Consider the following 25,396-nt stretch of genomic DNA (forward strand, 5'->3'; position numbering starts at 1 on the left):
CGGTACATTTCCCAAGATGGCTCCACAGCTTAATTTAAAAAAAGTAAATCGGATCGCAGCGTTGGGCCTGAGCCTCCCGCTACGCCCGCACCTTCCCCCCCCCCGCCCCAGTCCTTTCACACATGTAGCAAACATAGCAAACCATTGAAAAGGGACCCGAGAGAACTTCCTCTGTGGCCTTGAATGACTGAGACTTGGCTCAAGGCCTCCAAGACTGGAAACCCGGAAAAAGAGTCGAGCGCTGGCCACGCGCGCGTCTGAGGGAAAAGGAGGCGGCGGGCGTTTCTGTCGCCTCCCGGCGCCAGGGCCCACTTTGCCTCCACTATAAAAATATAAGGAACGGAAATGCCGGTAACGTAGACATTGCGGGCCCGAAGAAAAAGACGACATCGGAGCCCCGCTGCCCTTTTCCAACCCTCTCAGGAGCTGACCTGCCGGCTGCGCCGGGAAGAGGCGCGGCCCTCTCGCATGCGCGTGCGAACACGCTCTGCGGTAGACTGGGAGGGAGGTGGGGGGGGGTGGAATCTAGAGCGCGCGTACGCGCGTCCCCCATGGTCGGGACAGCGTAACAGCAGGGTTAAGGCGTGGCCGATACGCCGCGCGAAAGAGCGCGCGCCGGCGGCGGTTAGATTAGAGCAGTCATGGCATTGGCAGGGACGAGAAGCGAAGGGAGAGAAAACCGCGGGGTGGGTCGGAGGAGATGGAAAGTGTAGGCGCAGGCGCGTGCCCGCGCGCGGTTGCCATGGTGTCGTTTGACGTCATGGCTCTGTGTTGCCCGTGCGTTGCGACGCGGTGATTGGCGGAGACTCTGTGTGTGGCGCTGAGAGAGCGAGAGCGAGGCTGCAGCGGAGCGAGCTCCGATACAGGCACAGTCGGCGCCGGTCCACCCGCCTAGAGACTCCGGTACCCCTCAACCTCGCAGGTAACGGCCTATACAGGACGCTCTTCGGCGTCTTTGCCTTGTGATCGCCCTCCTTCCTTGCCGCGGAAACCGTAGGTGGGGCAGCAGCGGGAGCCGCTGAGTGGGCACAAGAGACCGCAAGGGAGGAAAGGGGAAGACGAGGGCAAGGCGGCGGCTCGCCGGCCCCATTCTTCCTGGGGCAGAAGGGCGGCGGCTCCCGGCCCTCCGCTGGGCTGACTCGTCCGAGCGGCCTGCTGGGGAAAGAGCCATTCATTCTCTGGAGGCGGCGACGGGAGCCTCCTCTCCTTCAGCCCTCGCACAGGTGCGGCCGGCCCCACCTGCCTGGGCAGCCCTCCGGCGCCTCCCCTTGTGGGGAGCGGGAGGAAGTAGCGCGGCTTTGGGAGGGAGCCCCTCTGCCCGGAGCTAGGCGGTGGCAGGTGAAGCCGTGGGGCGGTGCCCCTTTCTCCACGCATCCGGAGCGCTGGGGTGATTATCGCGTTGGAGCGGGCGGGGGGTCGGCGTTGGGAAGGAGCTGCTGCGGCCCCCGTCCCCTCGCTTCCCTTCGCCCGCCCGGCGCCCCCTTTATTCACCCCGTGCCAGGGGGAGGCGGGGGACTGTCGAGCAACCTTCTCCATGAGGGCGGCGGAAGGCGTAAAAACGAGGAGTGCCCTGTGAGGGCGCCATGTTGGGGAGTCGGGTGGCTTCTCTATTCCTCCCCGCATCTCTTCCCTCGGGAGGCGGGGGGCCTTCTGCTTCCCGGCCGGAGTGACTGCAGGGTGGCTTCTAGGGTGTGGCCTCCCGCGGGGAAGAGGCGCATCCAACCGGTCCGATCCGCGGCTTTATCCGTCGCCGCATAAAAAGAACCGCGGGGCTGCCGTGAAAGGAGCAGCAGCCGCTGCCGCCTCCACCTCCACCTCCTCTTCTCCTCCTCCGGGCGGGGGAGAAGGAGCTCCAGAGGAAAGTGGTGGGCTGGAGCGGCTGATCGCGGCGGTATCGGAGGCCCCCTTGGGGCGGGATGGCGCCGCAGGGCAGAGAAGGAGCGGGGCAGGAAGGCAGGTGGGCGGGCGTGTCTCCTCGTCCTCCCGCTGTTAAGCGCCGCCTGGGCTTCCCCTTTTCTTCGGTTTGCAGGGGCGGAGATGCTGCATCTCCCTCCCGGCGCGGGGCGGAGGTGAGGGGGAATTAACGTGCACAGAAGTGGGCTGGGCTCTGACACGAATCCGCCATGACAAAGAGCCCAGACAAGGCGCTTCACGTCTTGAGAGCCGGGCGGGCGGTTGCGGCGCAGGGAGGAGCGACCGACCGACCGAAGTCTGGCCTGGCTTATCTTGTCCTCTTCCTCCTCGCCCACATCTCGGTCGCATTCAGGGGTGGTTGTTTGTGTATGTGCTTAGCTTCGCCGTTCGGTCTCCTTCCGAGCTGTGTGTCAATGCAGCAACCTACCCGTGGCCACACGAGCAGCACCATTTTATACAGTCGGTTCGCGGCGTCTCCGCTACAGGGAATTGCTCCGTTTTCTCTCCCCCCCCACCTCTCTCACACACACACACAACTTGTTCCCTTTCACTTAAAAAAAGCAGAAGTACGCGATCATCCCTTCCGAGTGAGCTGCTCTGAGGCACCGAGGCCACTTGGAATTTCAAATACTATTTTCCCGTTTTAGAATTCTCTGGCATTAAATTTTGTGGTAGATCAGAAAATACAGAGGTTATCATGATTCTTTGAAATACTAAGATTGCGATATAGATTACAAAATCACAAGTTTTTCGAACCTGAGCAGCACTGTTAGTGTAGGTCAAAGATTGTAGCGCTTCATCTTCATCCTAGGATGTTTAAATAGACCCGAGTTTTGTCCAGTGTAAAAGTTTTGTATTATAATCTTAACATATAGTTTGGAATCTGTTTGATTTAGCTATATAGTAGTTATATTTAATGCTTCTAAATTTATTGATAATCAAAATTTTCTTAACTGTGTATAAGGTGGTAAGAGTGTAAAGAAGCTGATACTGTCTGTAACTTGAGTTTCATTTGAAAAAGAATTGACTTTGTCCAATGAAATTATTAACATTGCAAACTTCCAAAATGGATGTCTCAAAATAGCAAAGCTGCTTGAAATAAAGAGTCAGGATCATCTAGGGATAGAAGGTTGAAGCTTTCAAGGGAATGCTTCGCATTCCTTGTTGGAGATCTTACAAAATTGCAGAGATCCAAATAATTTCTATATTTTTACTGAATAGGAAACAAATGCATTTTCTTCCTATTTTGATAAAATTATAGGAATTCAATTTGCAATCTTAGAGTCTTTTTGGATTCAGCTACATGTGTTTTTCAAGATTGGAGCCTAAACAATCTGTCCATGGCCTTGCTAAGAGACAAACTCAATGCCAAATGCTTTTGTTTGGTAGATATTTGATAATATTTTGATATTTTTCATTCTGTAGAGAAATCAGCATGGATAAAAACGAGCTGGTGCAGAAGGCCAAACTGGCCGAGCAGGCTGAGAGATATGATGATATGGCAGCCTGCATGAAGTCTGTGACTGAGCAAGGAGCAGAATTATCCAATGAGGAGAGGAATCTTCTCTCTGTCGCTTACAAAAATGTTGTAGGAGCAAGAAGGTCATCTTGGAGAGTTGTCTCAAGTATTGAACAAAAGACAGAAGGTGCCGAGAAAAAGCAGCAAATGGCTCGAGAATACAGAGAGAAAATTGAGACTGAACTAAGGGACATCTGTAATGATGTGTTGGTAAGAATTCATTTTAATTTTTTCCTTAATATTTAAGACTGGATAAACTTTTGCTTAGGCAGACTCCAGTATGTTTTAATGTGGTTTTTTTAATCTCTTATAAATCTATTGTGTATAAATCTGTAAAAAATCAGACAGTAAAATAATTTTCCTTTTTCTTAAATCTTATACCTGGAAATTTAGCATGTTATTTAGATACTGCAGTAACATGTTAAGTCTTGCTGACAGTGTCAGTGTTCAAATAATTTACAATTCACTAAAGGTAAATGGAAAATGTTTCATTAGTTAATACTTTGGAAAAGTAAAAAATTTTAATCTACTTTTATAAACTATCTTATCTATTATCTGTGTAACCTAGAGGATATATGCTTTGTATGAGAAGTTGTAATTTTCACTACAGAAATAGGCCCCTCCCTAAATAAGATGATGTAATGTTAGCAATGACTCACCCCTATAGAGCATTTTTAAAGAGGGGAAAGAGAAAGCAGCAACCATCTACTTTAGATTATAAGATCCAAGCAAGTATTCTATAACTGTACCATTGGGTCTTAAACATGATTGTATGAATTTAAAAAAACTAGCAATACCAAATGTGCTTTTTTTTTAGTTTTATTTTTGATAAACCAGCAATTTATTTTGTGTTAACATGAAAAAAGTAAAATATTTAACATTGAGTATAGTTCAGTAAGAACTTTCCTTTAATGCATTGAATCAATCATATTAGCATAATTAATATGAATCTTAATATATTGTTTAGGTATGTCCAAAAGCCATATTTTAAGCATATTAATTTGAAGGTCATTCATTTACCCTGGTTTTTCTCCATATAAAAGCCTTGAGAAAATAAGAGTGATAATCACATGAGAGATAGAATTTATATGAAATAGCATCTTAGCCAATTAATCTCCAAGTGAATTTTATTTAGCTATAGCAAATATATATTTTCCTTTTTAAAAACACTACTTAATTTTTAATGCTATACAGATGATGTTGTATTTGTTAGCTTATAAAAACCTCAATATTTAAATTACATTTCCAATATAATATAAAGCTGTATTCTCAGTTTTCATTAGATGTCATCAATTGGTTCACCCAGATTATTACAACACTTCAACTGATGAATTTCTAGTTATAAATTAGGGAGGGAAACTGCTTATCTGGATAATTGGAATTGGTGTAAGCCAAGTCAAGAATTCCTTTTTTGTAGAACTTTATTAAACCTAGAAAGTAGCTCATCAGCTAAGTATTAAATTTACTGGCTCTTTAGCTTTCTACAATCTCATTTTATAAAGGATATGACCCAGGAGAGAGTTGATACGACTAGTACATGTTTAGGGTCTTTCAGTGATTGTTATTCCTAGGAGCAACAATTTTTATATATTTGTAATTGGGGCATTTTTATTGTTATAAGAATAGGCACTATTTAAGTAGAATTATATCAAGAGGTTGAAAAGAAAGTTTTCATTTCTTTTAGATTGGTAGTATAGCATTTATTCATTTTTGGGTGCTTGAAGTGGATGGGGCAAGATACACCACACAGGGAATATATGATGACAAATTCAGACCTTTTCTTTCCCAACTGTTCCCACTCTTCCACTTATCACTAAGATCATTTCCATGGAGAGACAGACAGACAGACAGACAGATATTAAAAAATTCCAGTCCTTGTTCTGCATTCTTTTTACTTGAAGTGGATGTAGCTTCTAGGTCTTTAGTTTAAAAAAGTGTCTCTGGCCAAGATTTTTCATTTTTTTATTTGTTAAATGGAGTGTGAAGATAATTAATACTTTGTTTCATAAAGGATGAGTAGTTGCTTCTCTTTTCCACTTGAACATTCCTTTTGGGGTTGAAAGGTGGGAAAAATTCCCATTCTTCTAGCATTAAAGTAAAAAATTTTACTTTCTCAAAAGTTAATGACTTTATTCTAGCATATGAGCTGTAGTTGAAGTTAAAGAATTGCCTTCTGTACTATGTTTTGTCCTCTTCATGTCCCAGGTTGTAAACTATAATTTTTTTGTAACTCACATATACAAACGTGAAATAGACTGGGGAAAATATTTGGTTTATCCCTTATTTTATATGGAGATTCTTTTCAATGGGATCACACTCTGGGAGAATGACATGGAGACTAACTCATGCAAACCAGGGAGATTAAAATCATTAATACATGAACACAATTTTAGATTCCCATTTTATCTCACAGGCTGTGGTGCTACACTTATGTCAGTTTTAACAACTGGCATGAAATTATGGAGTATAGCAATCCATATTTGATGCTTGCTAATATTGTGATGAAGAGCCCCTACCACCACATTCATGGTCTCAGTAATAGAGGTTATCTATTTTGAAGAGTTAATATCCCTATTCTAGCCCTAAACAGCATGAGATTTATTGCTGAATTTTAATATGATACTGTTGGAAAATTCCATTCGCCCCAACTCTGCCTCATATTAAGGGATTACAGGATCATAACAAGGGAGGGATGTGGGGGTTTTTAGTGTTAGAAAATACTGTATAGTACCTGTCAGGGATGTAGCATAAACTATTTGTAGACACCTCAAAACAACATTGACATTGAATCTTGCTCAATTATTTGTAACTCAATTTGTCTTTTTCTGACTTTGTCTTACTACCATTTTGCCCATCTGGAAGCCCTTTGCTTCAAGAAAAATACATAGGTCTGTGTTGAAAGGAAGGTTAAGATCCTGGTGACCACAAATTTTGCCTTGGCTAAGTTTAGACAAATGTATAACTAAGTGCATTAGCTCCCAATCAATAGTTCCATACAGTTCCAGCATAGCTGTAATATTTATTTCTTAGCACAGAGAAGAATAAGACTGAATGATTTGCCCCTCTTGTTAGTGATGTACCAGTAATTGATCTTAAAATTGATTTAAATAACATATTTGTGATTTCAGAGCAAATTTTCTGGATTTCTGGTCATAGTTTTATAAAATGTTAAACAATACTGTGAAGGATTTTGACTTGATTAAATATATTTAATTCCACTTGGCATATTTGGTTTTGGGAATGGCTGGGAATGGAAACCAGGGATTAGTCTGACGCCTTCTAGGTGCTTTGACTTCAATTTCCATCATCCTGGCAATACAATCGATGATAAATATAGTGTATAAAAGTTAAAAACTTAGTTTTCTAAAACCTGTATCTGTTAAATAAAAAATAAGACTTATCCTAAAGCACTGATCACTCAATTCTTTGGTTGAATATTGTCAATCTTTTATATTTTCTTTTCCTCTTCCCCCTTTCTTTCTTACTACATGCAGTTTTTAATTTTGCTTGATGAAAGACATCTGAAAATTATAAAAATAGCTATAATTTTGTCCATTTCTGGTTAATGCTAATAGTTACTGATTGTGGATTTTGGAAATGTTTAAATAAAAGCATTTTTAATATGTAGCAAATGAATAGAAAATCCATTTTATGTCTTGTAAACCTTCCAGAATCGTTGAGAGTTACTTTATGTGTATGTCTGTATGCTGAAATTTGAGGTACCTTGTTTTTAAACCTGGAATTATTAGGCAATTTCATTGAAATGGCTTCATTTACATTTTTTCCAAGCATTTAGATCTAGATTTCAAGATGACAGCATAGGTCTTCTAATTAAACTATATCAGATAACATCTAAACAAAAAGATAAAGAGATAAATTGTATGGACCATCTCTTTTCATACTACCATTGGTTACTTTCTTTTCTTTATACAAAGAGCAAAAATTCTAAAACTTTGCAAATCAATTTGTGAAGTTGTCAGTATCAACTAAAGTATTTGTCACTAATCAACTAATTAAGTTTTTCAATCTATTATTTTATTAAACTAATCTCTATTTATAATGTCACCGAAGATTGACAAGTCTGCATTACAACATCCATATAATATTGAATCATGATTTGTTTGAAGTGAATTCCAGATGAAAAATTCTTAACTGATAAACAGAAAGGATGTTTCTGCCATAGGTTTTTATTACATGTAGTGGTAATTTCATTTTTAGTAAGTGCAAATAAATGAAAGTTGGAAGAAATACTCCAGTGGAATCACTGTATAGTAGTTGCTAATTCATAATTTCTTCATGTAGTTCTCAATGGAGAAGCATTGCTATGACCAAGAAAATAATACTCTTAATCAGTAATAAATTCAGCAACTCAGGGTGGCAGTTGAGATATACTGTAAGGCTAACATTACCATCATAAAAAACTACATCTTTTCACTGGAATGAATTTCTTCCGAAAGGTAAAACACAGCCTTAAAAATATACTATTGGCAGGATTGGGAATACACTTTGACTTCAAGAACTGGTTCTGTGAAGAAAACATTTCAAAATTCTAGAAACCTCAGTAACCTGCAAGTGCATATGGAAATTCGTCCTCATTCCAGTTTCATTGAGTTGGAAATCAATAGTGCTAAGGCTTAGGAACTTGCAAGATGTCACACTTTTAAAATAAATGAATTTGTCAGAATGGACACATTTCAGAACCCTTAAGATTTCCAAGTTTTTCACTAAAGTTAACATATTCTTTCATCTCTAATTTTCTGTCAGAAATCATTAATGCTAATTGATTAGGTATAAGACCTCCAGAATATTCCAGTGGAATAAAACTGAAGAATTCATCAAAGTAATATAAAGTTTACAGTTGTATTTAGAAAGAAGAGTATAGGGGGAACTGTTCACTCTTACGTATGGCTGCATTACTTTTAGTGAGCCATATTTCTTTGGGACAAGTGAAATATTTCATCAAAAGGGAAGTAGAACATTAATAGTGCAATTCATCAGTAGTATAATTACTGAAATCCCAGTTGATTTTAATGCTCATTATCAGCATCTGCATATGAGAAACTGAATACTAAAAATTGGTTTCTTTCTTCATTATAATAGGCCAGCAAAGAATCTTAAATAGAAGGTTAATTTATTGGAACAAAGTTCTTCATCATCTACAATTTATTTGTTTAAACTTACAATATAATTATTTAATGGGTCAGTTTAGTAGTGGTAGGACTAGAAACTCAGTTCTGAATAAAATCACTAAAGTCAAACTACGTATAATATATATCATGTTTTATGATATAAATATATCATATTTAATAAGTTATTTGATATAATTGTATTTAAAAACTAAATTATCTAATTTATGTTACTCATGTTTTTTGTTTTTGATTTATATAAATAAACTATATCAATATTGTAACTATAGAAAATGTATTTCTAGTTACTACATGTGATTCTGAAGTGTTATGCATCTCTGCCTTCTGTGGCTCAGATTGGTTTTTGAGAAAATAGTGTGATTTCAGGAAAGAAAAACGTGTGGTGACAGCATTTCAGCCAGAGTTGTTGCATTTTGGAGTTTGGTGAATACACGGACAAAGCTGCAAGCTTATATTAGCCATCATACTATATACTGTAAAGAGCTAAAAGTAATAAGTGCTATTCTATCATTGAAAATATATTCTTAATTGTTCAAGAATTTTCAATATGCCAGGAATTTAGACATGGGTTGGGCAGGACAACCAATGTATTAGTTGATGATGATGTGCCATTTCATGATTTATCTATGTAGCTATAGTGACCATATAATACTTGATTTGTAAACTAACAGGCTGTGTGCCAACTTTTGCCAACAATTCTATCGAAACAGAATTGTTGAAAGTATATAGTAATAAGTATACAGTAATAGGGAAGAAATTCTTCCCTGTATGAAAATATAGTGTAATATATTAAAAATACCATTGTTGACATTAAAAAGTATAAAATTTAGAAACATGCTACCATCAAAGAGGATGATAGAAAGAAGATTCTTGAACTAGTCACAAATTTCATGGCTTATTTGCAATTGTGAATAACATCCTCTCCCTATATTTCATATTATTTGTAAGAAAGTGGCTTTCAATCAAAGCTCTCTTAGTACCATAACCATCTCATCCAAATTTATGTGAATGTGCCATAGTGAACAAATGAACATTTGGTGGCAAAAGAGATTTCATATATGCACATGGAAGAGAGATTAGAGATAAAATGTTATTTATCACTTGGATTTATTCCTTGGCAGTTTTGCCATAGGTAGGTTCCAAGTACATGTTTTTCCATAAAAATGGACAGGAAGGAAAGAGGTTTGGTGAAAAATAAGTAGTAACGGGAAGATTATGGGCCGTGGAAGAGTTAGATGAGTATACAGCTGCAATGCCATCACCTGCTTTTTCTCATATCAGTTGCATGTTATTAGATAATTTTGCTGCCAGACATAATTTTTTCTAGCGTGTAGTTTCTTATAATTAGATAGAGAATGTTGGGCAACAAAGGCATTTTTTTTACAGTGGCATCAAACTGCAAGAAGTGCTGTTCACTAATAATCAGTGCTGATATATTTATGTATGAGTTGGTCAATGTTCATTACAATTTCAAGGGTTTTATTCTGCAGTTGGAAAGTGCATAGAGTTGCTTTTACAGATATAGGCAACATATCTTGGTGTCCAGAATTAAGAAAGCTGAATTTATCCCCTTTCTTCCAGCTTAGCTCTGTCAGTATCCATGCTAGCTTCTCCTTTTCTTTCAGATACATAGACCAGATTCTAATAACACTTCTTTTACATGTGCTTGCTTTTATAAAACTGATACTGCTGAGTAACACTTTTCTCTCTGCTGGGGTCAGATAATATAAAGTTTAAGCTTAAACTTATTAATAGAATTAATAAATTCTATTATATTCAGTCTTTATAAAAAAATGTAAGCTTGCCTTCAAATTATTCTCTCCTCTAAGAAATGCTAGTCAGTTTAACTTCTTAAATAACATTATTTTCTTAAATATTAAAGTTATTGGACTATTTTTTAAAAAATTGCTAGCCTATTGTGGCTGCAAGATGATTACGGAATGGAAATCTTCTCTCCCAGTGTCATTTTTATACAGAAGATGAATAGAAAGCAATAGTTATTCTTTACCAGTCTCATTCTTTGTATGAAATTTCTGATCATTTATCTTTAAATTTGCAGCCTCCAGAACTTTTATTTACTGTATAAAGGTCTGTTTGCTTTTTTTTCATTTATTATTTTGAAATAAGGCGCCAAAATGAATTCATGTGGAGTTCAATTTCTGTTACACTTTTGAAAGTAACTATTGATCATGTGCCATCAGCTTATTGTTGATTCTGTTTACCCCATAACAATCTGTTCCTATTCTGGTATTTCAAGAGTAGCTAAGTGTATCTATCTTGCTCCTAGTCAACTTTTCTTTCCTTTCTCCTTTCCCAGCGTTAGAGTCTTTTCCAGAGAGCTGTATTCCAAACATACTTTGTCCAAAGTAGGGAAATTTGAGCCTAGTCATTTGTGGCTAGAGTGAGAACTCTGGGTTGATTTGTTCAATGATCCATTTGCTTATTTTCTTGGCTGTTCACAGTATTTTCAGAAGTCTTTTCCAATACCAAAGCTCATAAATGTCAATATTCTTCCTAATCTCTTTATTTAGTCCAGTTTCTGCTTCCACAAAATGTCACAAAGTATATCTTTGCTTGCACTCATCTGCTATTTCCAAGTATAAATCCATCAAGACAGTTGAATATTTTTTCCAAGACCTTCATGGTTGCTCTATGAAGTGCTACTCTGATGTATTTCTTGTCTGTTTGGTTGTGTACCTGCTTGGTGTACCTGATGTTATTATTTGGTCTTTATATTTAATTTTAGCTCCATGTTTTTAACTGCACTACTTGACTTTTCTTACTAGAGTTTGCGATCCTTTGCATTTTTAGCTATCAAGAATAGTATCATCTATATAGTGCAGGCTATTGAAGTTTCTTTCTCCAGTTTAAAAACACATTCAACTTCTTCCAATCTACCTTTCCTTAATATATATTCAGCAGGTAGGTTAAATAAATAAGGGAGACTGTGAGCTTTGCCTTTGACAACCTGGAGTCATCCTATTTCTCCGTGTTCTAGCTAGGTTTTAAAAGAGAACAATAGGATATTCTGGGGTTCCGATTTTTTTGAGGACGTTCCACAGCTTGACGTTCACAGAATCAAATACCTTTCTATAATCAATAAAGCGAAAAATGACAATACAATACCATTTTTTTGTGTTTGCTTTTCTCAATTATCCAGTATGCATCAGCAATAACGCGTTGTGTTCCTTGGCCTTTTCTAAAGCCAGTTTGAACATCTGGCATCTCTTTTTCCACTCTGGGCTCTAATCTGCAGTGGATGATCCTAAGCATTATTTGGCTAGCATGTAATATTAAGTATATTGTGCAATAGTTCACATACTGTTAAGTCTCTTTTTTGTATTGGAATGCAGATTGACCTTTTCCTATCTGTTGGTCATTGTATCATTTTTCTATTTTGCTAGCACAATTTGGGTAGAATGTTTACTGAGGCTTCTTCTGTTGCAATATTTTTGTGGGTATGTCCTCCAAACGGTTTGGAACCTTTTGCAACAGCTACTACCCAGTTTCAGTGGACATCCAGTATATCAATTAAAATTATATTTAGTTATACATAATTTTTGCAATTTGTAGTTGATAGTCTTTGGGAAGTACAGTTTGATGTTATTCTGTCATTGGTATTGAAACATATTTTTTTTAATTTATTACTTTACTGCTGACCAGAATTAGTGTAAAATTTCTTCTGTTTTAATGCTAAACATCTGGAGGAATATATAGTAGCTTGTTTATTATTGTTTAAGGCAAAACCTATATAATGGTATATGTTGGTATATGTTGATTTGATCAGTGGTATATGTTGATTTGGATCAAATTTGTCTAGTAGGTATGGTACCAAGCTACAAAGAGAGAGACCGTGAGTTTAAGTCTCACTTTAGCCATGAAAGCCAGCTGGGTGATCTGGCCAGTCACACACTTTTTTTCAGCCCATCCCACCTCACTCAGTTGTGGTAGGAAAAATAGGAAATTGTGTTGGATATGTTCATAACCTTTATTTATTTGTAAAAATAAGGCAGAAATAAATAGTTGGTCTCTTATTATGACATGGAGTTGTAATAACTGTTGGGAGATTTTTCATCAATATATTCGTTACTATTGAATTTTTTGAGCTTAATTTAGTGATATGTAACCTTACAGTGGCCACATGGGAGCTGTTTTTCTGTTAGAATCTTATCTGTATATGGGGTAATGGTTAAATGATTTGGTCATATAGGCAGACCAAATTGTAGGTTTAGCAGCCAGAGATCTGCTTCTCTAGTTGAATTGAGCATTAAGTTAAAGCCATTATTATAAAAACTGAGCAGGTTCATTTTCAGAGAGTTTCTTTTACTAATGGAATCAGTAAGTGGGTTGTTTGTTTATTTGCTTATGTATTTGATCTTTTTAATCTCAGTTTTTATTTCATAAGTTACTCAAAGTGGGAAACAGAATGAGATATCCAAACGGGCATGCATGTTTGCATACAACTTGATGCATTTTTTCTAAGTTGTTTTTATTTTACAATATTAGTATTATAACCCATCCGGAAATCTCTGACTGAATGGTTGCATATAAAGTTTCTAAAGTAAGAGTACTAATTAGGTTATTGGTGTGTTTTAAAAATCCATCTAAATATGGAGAATAGTAAATAATTGAAATTAACAATATCTTTATGTACTAGCAACACTTAAATGCTTTGTACAAAAGACTATCAATACTTAAATGCTTTGTAATAACTTAAATGCTGTGTACGTAAATGCTTTGTATAAACATCAGTCAGTCATTCACTTTATATTAAACATTATGCCTTTTTAGAACAGTGAGATGCTACACACATAGAGCTGTTGTCAGATTTGGGTTAATGTCAGGGTTTCAAGTAACACTCCCAATGAAAGAAGACACCGAGGCTCGAAGTTCCTCGAAGTTCCATTTTATTAGAGATGTCAGGTTGGCACATCTGGGAAAACCCGAATCTGAAAGCTTCCAGGTTTTCCCCACCCAAATGTAAACCCAAATCCCTGCCCAGCGCTCACATGTCCATAGCAATGCACCGTCCCAGCTGGAGATGCCTCCCAGTCCCACCCCTCCAGTTGCAGGGCAGGGTGTCCTTGACTCCCAGGGAAAGGAATGTTATTATGGCTATATATCTCCCTAGCTCCATACAGTCCCCCCTCCCAGTTTCCCACAGCACTAAATGTGGCAAGCCTGAAGGTCCAATGCAAAAGATGACTTTCAGGCCTGACAGCCATTGAATCTTCTAGTAACTATTTACTTTCTGTAAATTTCAAAAACAAATGGAGCCAAATGAGTTTGATTCTATATTATTTGGGGCCACATATGCTAAATATCAGTATGCATATTCAGATAGTTTTATTAAAAAGATTAGACATTTTAAATTTATTTCTAACATAAATACAGTAGTTTAATTTTCTGTAGCACTAATAAAAAAATCTTTTATAAGAGTTTAGCCAATTTTAATAGTTTATAATATACTAAAAGGTCCCCGTATGTAAACCCTTCTGACTATTGTTTTTCTTATTTGCAGTCTCTGTTGGAAAAGTTTTTGATTCCTAATGCTTCCCAAGCAGAAAGCAAAGTTTTCTATTTGAAAATGAAAGGGGATTACTACCGTTACTTGGCTGAGGTTGCTGCTGGTGATGACAAGAAAGGTACAGTGTGTTACATTTTTAGAATTGCATTTTCGTAGATTGATATTTAGTAGAATAATAACTGTTGGTGAGGCTGTTGTTATAAGTTAGTAAAGGAAATATTTTAAATGTTTTCAGCAATGGCAACATATATCTTGCAATTTTGCAGCAATGGAATGTTGCATTATGCTAATATATCCCAAACTGGTTTCCTAGAAACATTGGAATACAATTCCCAGCACATGTAAGTGAGGGTACCAGTTGTTTCAAGGATACAGATTTAAACATGTTCTTGTTGATAATATGAATGCATACAGTTAATTGTTGCAAGGCAATATATTTAGGTAACATCTTCATAGTCATCTCTCACTGTTATCTAACTGTATTGTTTATACATATACAAAAGATATAGATTGTTTTTCAGAATGTGTTTTTTAAGGTAGATGATCAGGTACATTTCATAAGGTGATATAATAGCAGGACATTGGCACCTGGATGAAAATGGATACCATTTAATTTTTTTAAGGTTATCAAATACCTTATTAAAATTATGGCAGCTGCTGATTATATCTGAAATTCAGATGTCAGGCATGAATGTAGTTTAAGCTGGAATGGCTGAAGATCTGGGTTGTTTCTTTCTTGTGACTTAAGATGCGTTCACTAAGAACTTGAGAAGATCTATCAAATGTGATCAGGACAATTTTGTCAGTGTGAAAATGTGGCTGATTTCTAATCCAGAACATTTGAATTGGTGGGGTAGAAAGATAACAGAAGAATGAAAACTTAACTGATCAGAAAGGGGAGGGGAGGGATTACAGATGGAAGGCAGAGAAAACTGAGTCAGTTCAGAGGCATTGTGATGGAAGCCAATTGCAAATAGAGCTGGTGAACAGAGAAAAGATTGAGATTAAAATAGAGATACAAAATTCTTTTCTGCTTTTCTCTTCAATTACTTGAGAAGGCAAAATTTTTGGACCTTATTGAAATTGGGATAAACTGGTAGGCATTGGAAGGTATTTGGAAGAAATATTTTGCCAAGACCATTTCTTCTTCTAAATGAGAGCTAAAGGTATAAATGTAGAAGAAAATGTTGAAAAGAAGGATTTGTTTTGCAAATAGAGCTGAAACTAAAGTGCACTAGTACTGAGAAACCTCAAGGGGGGTGGGGTTGAAAATAGAACAGCCACCTTTTCAGTAGTATTTTCTAGAAAGAGAAGGAAAGTGATATGCCAGACATTCAGATCTGAGAATTGATACTTTTTCAAAGCTCTGCTCCAGGGTGTTTCTAATAGTCTTGCTTAGCCACTGAGGGTATTCTTTTTGCTAGTACAGGTACAAGATGGTACCTTCATTTTCTGATAATTAATTACCACATACAGTGATTTGGATTTAAAAGTTTTAGAATGTTTAGGACCATACTTTTACTAACTACATGGTATTCCTTAAAATATTCCTTTTTCCAGGATGACATGGCTATCCTATGAGAGAAGATATATTTGATTTAAGCAGTGGACGCTAACCCTTTTTGCCTTCAAATACAAAGTGTTGCACAGTCCTAAGAAACACTATGCTATTTGTTTCTGGGACATTATTCTCTCCTTTCCTCCTCTCCCCCCCCCCCCAATGTTCCATTTCTTCTGCAGAACAGGCCAATCCAAGCATTCTGGTATGGATCACGCATTTAAATTTTATCTTGCAGGGTCAGATTGTTCAAAATACTATAAATTACTTCCTGCTGCAAGATATATATCTACAAATGTTATGAATCGCCCCCATATGCTTGGATCAACCCATTCAGAGGGAGAAAATGGAACATTCGGGAAATGAATTTCTCCATTTTACATATTGCTGATACATACAAAATGCATAAGCAAAGCCTCCCCAAAGATTTGTTTCTTTTTGTTCATCTTTTTGAACAAAAGGCTAAGAAGTAGCTGCTAGCTTAAGGTGGAATTTGGAAATATGATTATCTGTATCATATACTTGGCAAATTATTGTTGATTCATAACATTCTTGCTCCCTTATATTTTGCAGACATAAGGATGGGGGTGCAAGTCCTAGCTGAGTGAATAAAATTGTTTAGAAAGGGAAAAAAAATCTGGATCTTTGTGGGAGGCAGGGCACAAATCTATGAAGTACTGCCTCTGCTTTCATCTTCTGTTCATATTGGACAATAAAAACTTTTATTTTCTGTTCTTGCCACTGCAAACTATAATTTGACTTCATGTGCTACCAATTAGACATGATGGAGTGTATGTAACTGTGTCAAAAAGAGAGAGAGATTATAGGCAGATCTGATTCTTCTCTTGTCACAAGAAATAATTACCTAAATTTAAATCTAGTTTGTTCAATTGCTGTATTACTATAATACATCTACTAATACCATATACATGTGTATCTATGAATGTGTCTCTTCATAACCTTAAACATTGATTCAGGATATTTAATGGATGGCCTATTTCTATCAGAAAACTTTTCAGGTAGTCCTCGACTTACAACCGTTCATTTGGTCACTGTTTGAAGTTACAGTGTCACTGAAGAAAAGAGACTTATGGTCGTTTTTCACACTTCATTGCAGCATCGATGCAACAAACCAAAGCAAATATAGGTCAAAAGTGACTTTTTTTAAAGCCATTGTTAAATGAACGGTCATACTCCTTAAGTACAGTAATTGGAACCAGAATTTCCAAGGCTAAGCAATGCAGTCATAAAGCATCATGTGGCTGCATCGCTTAGCAACAGCAATACCGGCAGTCCCATTGCCGCTGTTAAGCAACGACCTCCTGTGACTGTGACTTCCTACCAGCTTCCAACAAGCAAAGTCAATGGGGTAGCCAGCACAAAGTTACAAATCCTGGGCGGCTTTCAAGCAGGCTGATGGTTGGGTGAGCAGTGGCTGCCATGGCACAAGTGTGGCCAGCAGAGAGTGGCTCCTGTGAAATGTGAGAGGGTCCACAAGGGGTCTCATGCTCCATAGCTGGGTCCCTCAGCAGCAAAATGGATGGGAGTGGTCTGTGACCCTCCCTGCCAGCTTCCTGATTGACTTTGCTTGTGAAAGCCAGCAAATGGCAGTCATATGACTGCATGATGCTGCAACTGTGATAAGTGTTAGCCACCCCCACCCCCCCAATGATGATGATGATGATGATCACGTGACCACAGAGATACTGGGATGAATGGAACTTTGAAGACCAGCCATAGTTATTTAGGCTCAGTCATATGATTGGATTGGATTTCAGTGTGGGTGCATCTAGTGCAGGGGTATCAAACTCAATTTCATTGAGGGCCACGTGAGGGTTGTGTTTGACCAGATGGGCATGGCCAGCTTGACATCACTCATGTTGGGGTGCCCGTGGCAGCACAAGCGTCTGGCAGAGAAAACGGGCTCCTGAGTTCCATTTTCAGCTGCGATGGCCTCCTGCAACTCTGCCAGCGAAAACAGAGATTCGAAGGACCTGCTTTTGGCCCTCCCAAGCTCTCTTTTCGCTGCCAGGGGCACCGCAGGCCAGTTCTTTGCTGTTTCCAGAGCAGCCCTGTGGGCCAGATCTAAGCAACCTTGGGGCTGAATCCAGCCCCCAGGCCTTGAGTTTGACACTTCTGATCTAGTGTAGGTTTACCAAACCTTTTATTAAAAAAGTGATCCAAATAATTTTGGTAGTGAGTAGTCTTTATTGATAAATACATAGACAATTAGAGCTTCCTGAGATAATTGCTTCAGAACTTAAGGGAAGAGAGACTAAAATAAGTTCCCCAGGGACATACAGTTTTCAGAAAGCAAAGTTTTTATAAGATCTCTTTTTCAGATTATTGAATCTGAAAATTCAATATATATTCAATATAAATTCAAAAATAACTAATGATTGTTGGACTCTGCTGTATCTCTGTATCACTTTCCAGTTGTGTCCTAAATACTGATAGAGTGAATAACAGTATAGGGAGATAAGTCTACTTAGTACAAATATTGGCCAAATCATCAGCTTTTACTGAATTACATCACTGGGGATTTTGGAAGCTACATGAACAATGGCAAGGTAACAGGTTCTGTTTCCCACTGTGGTACCTTGCTGTGATGAATGTAGCTGATCTTGTTGTGCCAGATAGACTGGAACATCTTATAGATGCAGAAGAAGGCAAGCCTAGATACCAGTACTGGTATCTAACCAGTACTGAGGGCTCTATGTGAGATTTGCATATGGAGAGTAAAGGTCTCTAATGCTTCTGGATCAGTGATCACATTTAGAATGTTGAGGGCACTATCAAAAAGGTTGCCCAGAATAACCCATCACTGTAACCTACACTTAATTTTTGTTCGTTATCTGGGCAGAAGAGTGCACCTTGAAACAAAGCATGTTTATTTTAAAATAATATTTCTGATATAATTGAACAGAATTTCTGATGCTTCATGTTTCTGTGGCTATCCAAAAAGGAAGTAACTATGTTTACAAAAATACTAAGAACTGTATAGCAGATGGTTCCTATGTCCTAAAAAAGGCCCAGCCCAATTACAGGTAGTCTTTGACTTATGACCACAATTGAACCCAAAATTTTATGACTTGACTTGCCATGGTTAAGTGAATCACTGGAGTTGATAAGTTAGTAACCTGGTTGTCTATGGAGCTTCTCAGTCATCCAGGTCATGGTTGTCCCAAAGATGCTTTTTCAAGAGGCAGCTGGACTTTTTGGTTTTTCTTTGAAGATGTTTTGCTTCTCATCCAAGAAGCTTCTTCAGCTCTGAAGAACGGAAGAAGCTTCTAGAATGAGAAGCAAAACATCTTCAAAGAAAACATTTGAAGGTAACCTGGTTATTAAGTGAATCTGGCTTCCCCATTGACTTTGCTTATCAGAAGATTGAAAAAGGGGATCAGATGACCTTGGGACACAGCAACGGTCATAAGTATGAACCAGTTGCCAAGCATCTGAATTTTGATCACATGACTATGGGGATGTTTCAAAGGTTGTAATTGTGAAAAATGGTCATAAGTCCCTTTTTTCAGTGCTGTTGTAACTTTGAACAGTCACTCAATGAACTGTTGTAAGTGAAGGACTACCTGTATACCCATATTGTACTCCACACATACATAATGGGCAGGATAATGGTTTTCATGTTGAAAATCTACCAGAAGGATGCAAGTGCTGATGGTGATTGTATTGAAACAATACAGGAAGTACTTGACTTACAACCGATCACTTATTGATCTTTTCAGAGTTATGGCAGCTTGAAAAAAGTGCTTGATGATCCATAAGGCACTCCTAGACATCATAAAATATTGTGATCCCCCCCCCCCCCACATGGTCAAGTGATCATGATCTGAGTGCTTGGCAACCTTTCACATTTATAACAGGTTGCCAATTGCCCTGCAGTCCAGTGATTGTCATTTGTAATCTTCTCTGCCAGCTTCCCCAGAAAGTCAATGAGGAACCTGGCAAGGAAGGTTACACGCTATTGCTTGCCAAAGGATTTCCCCTCTGCATGGAGGGAGGGGGGAATCTTCGTCAGACTGTAGAAATGAAGCTCATATCTTCACGATTCCCACTTGTCTTTCCTGCCCAGTGCATGAATTCCTTTCCACATGGAGGGGACAGGAAGTTGTGTGCTGAGCAGGAGAGACAAATTGGGAATCTTCACAATAACCACCTGGTTTCTCCAGTGCAGAGGGGAGCTGCCTGCCCTCCAACTCACAGCTTTTTTCACACCTTCCACTTAACCACAGCTGGGAGAATTGAGATTGGAGTATAGAGCAAAGTAATGTCATGTGGCGTCTTGCTTAGTGACTGCTTTCAGTGACCAAAATTTGAGTCCCAATTGTCGTAAATTGAGAACTACCTGATTTGAAGTTCTCAATTCATTGAGGAGTATTCAGATTAATAGCGCAGGTAGAACCATACCCCTCACACAGGATATTGAGTAACAAAGAATGTGAACATGGTTCATGTTCATGGTATGATACATGATTTCCTCATGTTGCACAGGAAGCACGGAAAGAATTAAGACCATTTGAATTTCTTCCTACCAATTTCTTTTGTTTCTGGAGATGGAGAGTTAACAAATGTTAACCTGGGCAATCAGTTATAATAGATTTGGAGAGTTGTGAAATTTCAGTTTGTGCAAAATGTGCCAGTTAACAGTACTGTACTGTACAGTACTGTAGTGGAATCATGGTGCCATGAACACAGTTCAAATTATTGTTTTTTCAATTTTAAATATTTAGGATCTGATTGTATGAGCAGCTATTCATTTCTGTATAAACATGATTTAAGCCCTAAAGTCCATGATTCCTTTTTATCATCTATTCAGGAAAAGGCCTTGTTCTACCCTGCTCTCAGGTTATAAAATGCAAGGCAATTTTTCCTTGGATGCAACTTGAAACAATAATAAAATGAAAATATAGTTGCTCCTTGTTATGATTAGCAAATTACTTATTCTGGATATTAGTAAGACAGTCACTCCAGATATGCTTCATGCTATATATGTTTGACTGTCGGAATTTGCCAGCCTAAAATACAGTTCTTAACCATTTGCTGCCTATTTAGAACAAGGCCTTTATTGTTGTATTTTTTTGTTGGCTGGGAATTGTAACCCAACAGTCTGAAGGGCATCAAGCTCAGGAAGGCTGAAGTAAGTTGTGCCTGTCATTGTTTTAAAAATAGATGTTCTGATCTAGATCATTCATTCCATACTGGTTGTGCCACAAGGTCATTTTTTAAAATTAGTATAATTAGCCTCTATAGCATTTGCCTCTTCTGCATTAGAACACTTCTTTTATCACTCTTCCTCAGCTCCTCACAGTGTTGTTGTTGTGGAGAAAATAGGAGGAGGAAGGATTATTGGGTATGTTCACCGGCTTGAGTTACATATTGGGGGGAGGGGAGGGCAGGATAAAAATATCAAACAAAAATTGTTTGATCCCAAAATATTACAAATAAAAAAGGCTCTTCTAGCCCCCTGCCTATATATAATGTGATGTATTCCATCCAGGTGCCTATCCTTAGATTTCAAAAGAGTGCCAAAGCATAAAGAGGCCAGTAAGTAAAATTAAATAAAACTATTTGCTGACCAGTTTTATCCTTTTTAAAATTTGGACTTTTTTTCTTTATATGTTGTTTTAATATTAAATTTCATTTTAAAATTACAATATTTCCTAGAACAATGGAACTAAGGTTTCTATATTTAAATTTAAAGTATCACTTGAAAAATAATATTGGTGTGATGATAAAAAACACCTTAGTATAAACAAGAAATTGGTGGAGCAAACTTCTTGGTATTCTTTAGTCTAAATTCTATTGTTTTTGACAGTATCTTCAGATAGTTGGATAATTGGTAGCTTTTTCTGGCGTACAAAAAACCTATAAAAGTAGCAAACTTGCGAAAGTTACATTTTTCAGGTTTTCCTTTTTAAGATTTTAATCTGAAAATGTAAGCATATTTTATCTAGATTACATAAATTTAACAATATAAAAATTGCATGGAATAGGTTACATCTGTAAATATTGCATATATTTTAAAAATAATCACTTTCTGAAACTAAACTGTCGTGTGTGTGTGTGTGTGTGTGTGTGTGTGTGTGTGTGTGTGTGTGTGTGTGATGGATAAATTTAATCTATACTTGTGCTTTTGAACCCCAAATAAAATTGCTAGTGTGATGTATACTTGGTTTTTTCAGGGATAGTGGAGCAGTCACAACAAGCATACCAAGAAGCTTTTGAAATCAGCAAAAAAGAGATGCAACCAACACATCCTATCAGATTAGGACTGGCTTTAAATTTCTCTGTGTTCTATTATGAGATCCTGAACTCACCGGAGAAAGCTTGTTCCCTTGCGAAGACTGTGAGTTGATAATCTAACTATTACATTTCATTTAATATTTTTTAACAGGTTTTGCGTGTACAAATGTACTTTTTTTTAAAACCATAGGCTTTTGATGAAGCCATTGCTGAACTTGATACGTTAAGTGAAGAGTCATACAAAGACAGCACACTAATAATGCAGTTACTGAGAGACAATTTGACAGTAAGTACTTGGACATTTTAAATACTTTATACAAGTAAGGATAAATATCTTAATGCTAAGTTATCAAGTAGCTATTGTTAATAAAAACTGAAGTCTAATTTAGTAAAAAAATGTGTGGCATGGATTTATTTTACTTAGTTGTTTTAACTCTTGAAAGGGTCTTTTTTCTTAAAACATAGCTTTCTAGGAGATAGTCCTGCTGAATGCTTTATACAACTAAAACATTAAAGAGTAACACATGTCTGCATTTTTTTAAACAGTTGTGGACATCAGATACCCAAGGAGATGAAGCTGAAGCAGGAGAAGGAGGGGAGAATTAACCAGCCTTCCAATTTTTGTCTGCCTCATTCTAAAATTTACACAGTAGACCATTTGTCATCCATGCTGTCCCACAAATAGTTTTTGTTTACGATTTATGACAGGTTTATGTTACTTCTATTTGGATTTCTATATTTCCCATGTGGTTTATGTTTAATATTAGGGGAATAGAGCCAGTTAACATTTGGGGAACTTTTGTTTCATCCAAGGTGGCCAATATAGGGATGTGGAATTTTTATAAAAGTTTTACATGTTTGGCATAGTACTCTTGGTACTTTGTGGCTTCCCACAAAAGCCAATGTTAAACAACTTCCTATGTTGAGCAATGAAAAACTGCTTGCATATTGGTCTGTCACAGTGGTTTTAAAAAAGGGATGATGGTTGCAACCACATAGGTGTAGTGAATGTGGGTACTTCAATGTTGGAACGCACAGCAAAGAAAAATTAATGTCCCATGGATATTACATGTCAATCATGTGAATCTGTGGAATCTACAATCCAAGAATACATCTTCGATTAAAGCTGAAAGATGTTCCTTAAAGTGGCTTGCTAACCAAATGAACTTTCTCTAGAGAAGGGCAGAAACGGTTCACATTCCATTACTTGTAAAGTTACCTGCTGTTGCTTTCATTATTTTTGCTACACAATTTATTTGTATTTAAATGGTTTAGGCAACCTAAGAACAAATGTACAAGTAAAGATGCAGTAAAAAATGAAATGCTTGATATCCATAATTACACTGTATATCGAGCACAGCAGTAAAACAAACCCATGTATTTAACTTTTTTAGGGTTTTGCTTTTGTGATTTTTTTTGATACTTTGCCTAACATGCATGTGCTGTAAAAATAGTTAACAGGGAAATAACTTGAGATGATGGCTAGCTTTGTTTAATGTCTCCTGAAAATTTTCATGAACAATCTAAACATAACTGTTAAGAACATGTGTATTAAGTTGATGTAAGTGGAATAAAAGTTTTATGAATGGACTTTTCAACTATTTTCTCAGTAGCTTTCCTGTACATCTCAACTCCTGTTGAAGATATCTTCCATTGTACTGTCTGCCGTGCCAGATTAAGCTAATTCTGAAGTTGTCTGTATTCAGAACCTGAAAAATTGTAACATAATCTTCCATAGTTTTGTGAGACTGCTCTGCCTGGGAGTTACCAAAGACACTTGAGAGTGAAATATTAGGTGGCGGTTAATGTATATAAACCCTACAAATTGCAGCTACTGAATTTAGCCCCTAATTATTAAAATATTTTTAATTATTAAAATTTTTAAGATCATTTTGTAGTGATCTTAAAAACATGTTTAGTAAATAATGTACCAAGCCTTTGCTTGTAGAAAATAGATAGATGTTGTATTTTGTGCCCTTTTTTTATTCTCTGCTAGATTCACAAAGTTGTGAATTGTTTCAAAAGAGACATTCATTCCATCATTAAGGCAGGCTTGAACCCGAGATAGCTTTCTTAATTGGTGCAGCCAAAAAGAGTCGGTTTCTTCCTTCAATATTTGCTGCATTTATGAGAATAAGTCCATAACCATGCATAGGCTGAGGGAATGGATGGTAATTCTTCTTTTATTCCAATCCCTCTCCTTATCTGGCTATAAAATATAGCATATTATTTCTCAGCTGCCATTATCTCTTAAGCAAACTGCTTGGGAGATATCATTAATGAAGGCCAATGCAAGGCATTATTTATCATCAGATATGCTTCGCAATGAATTACTGTCTACCAGGATATTTCAGTTCTCACTGGGAGGTATTGTTGCCATGGTAGAGAACATGTGCACTTTTTTTCTGTTTATCAAATTAGTCGTTGCAATGAATGGTGACATCCCAAATATATAAATCACCATGGTAAAATATTGAAGTAAGAAAATTACAGGTGTATATGAATTATAAATACAAAAAAAAAGAATTTGTATGTAACGTTAGCATTTTTAACATCTAAATATATCTCTGGTAGTAGTTGCATGTAGGGTTGTTAAAGATTTTATGTTTTCTGATCCCTCAATTATAAGGTTTTTATTCTACGGTCTGAGTTCTTTCTCGTTACCATTTTAGAAAGCAGGCAGCAAAGATTAATTCCTCTTCATGAAATGGCAGAAATTGGGGTTTTGTCTGTTCAGAGAAAAATTTCCTTCTATGGAAATTACCTTGTGCATTTCCCATGCACACATTGATCTGGAAACAGCAAAGAAGATCTGAAGAATAGAAATGCAGGCCCAACATGGAGAATATCTCAATATCTCAGGTACAAAGTCATACAATGCCTTTTCTGATGAAGCATAAGGTGATGTTCTGTATATAACAATCAGGGCAAATTAAAAACAAAACTTTGTTTCCTGTGCCTTTATTAGAGATAACATTAATGTAGTAGTATGGCTGTAATTCCAATGTGTTAATTTTTCTAATAATAGTGGAAGATAATGCAGAAGTTATCCCTCAAATGTTGCAGAAAAGCCAATAAGATGCTTTCCCTCTCCCTTGTATATCCCTTTCTTTTAAACTTGAAAGCTTTTTGCTCACCAAGAAGGGGGGGGGAAACACTACTCCCTTCTTGGGTCCACAAAAGGGGTGGCTGGTGGTTTCCTTCCTCTTAACTATATAAAAAAAAACTCTTTTAGCCTGTCTTCTTATCTCATTAAAATCTCATTCTGAGAATGGAAGGATGATATTGAAGCTCTTCAGAAGATTTCAAACTGATAGCCAGAATGAAAAGCATGCTCAGGCAACCCTTGAGGTTTTTCATACATGACATCTTTGCTGATTTGTTGATTTGACAAATCAACACAATTTGTCTTGACTAGTTTACAGAACTAAGTTTGTAATGTTTCTCCATAGGCAAAATCCAAATGGGAA

At 37.6% G+C, this 25,396-nt stretch overlaps 1 protein-coding gene across 2 annotated transcripts; it reads left to right on the forward strand.

Moving 5' to 3' along the window:
• The first annotated feature begins 763 nt into the window (after positions 1–763).
• YWHAZ (tyrosine 3-monooxygenase/tryptophan 5-monooxygenase activation protein zeta) lies at positions 764–23,516 on the forward strand. Of its 2 annotated transcripts, none has more exons than XM_058177195.1 (6): positions 764–922; positions 3,340–3,643; positions 14,102–14,225; positions 21,866–22,029; positions 22,117–22,212; positions 22,473–23,516. In XM_058177195.1, exons 2-6 carry the CDS (start codon positions 3,350–3,352, stop codon positions 22,530–22,532), a joined length of 738 nt encoding a protein of 245 aa, XP_058033178.1. In that variant the 5' UTR covers positions 764–922; positions 3,340–3,349; the 3' UTR covers positions 22,533–23,516. The 2 variants fall into 2 exon arrangements, with proteins under 2 accessions (XP_058033178.1, XP_058033179.1); XM_058177196.1 differs by lacking the exon at positions 764–922 and adding an exon at positions 1,253–1,387.
• Positions 23,517–25,396: the final 1,880 nt, after the last annotated feature.

The sequence above is a fragment of the Ahaetulla prasina genome, chromosome 3 (genome assembly GCF_028640845.1).
Source record: "Ahaetulla prasina isolate Xishuangbanna chromosome 3, ASM2864084v1, whole genome shotgun sequence".
In the NCBI taxonomy this organism is placed as follows: Eukaryota; Metazoa; Chordata; class Lepidosauria; order Squamata; family Colubridae; genus Ahaetulla; species Ahaetulla prasina.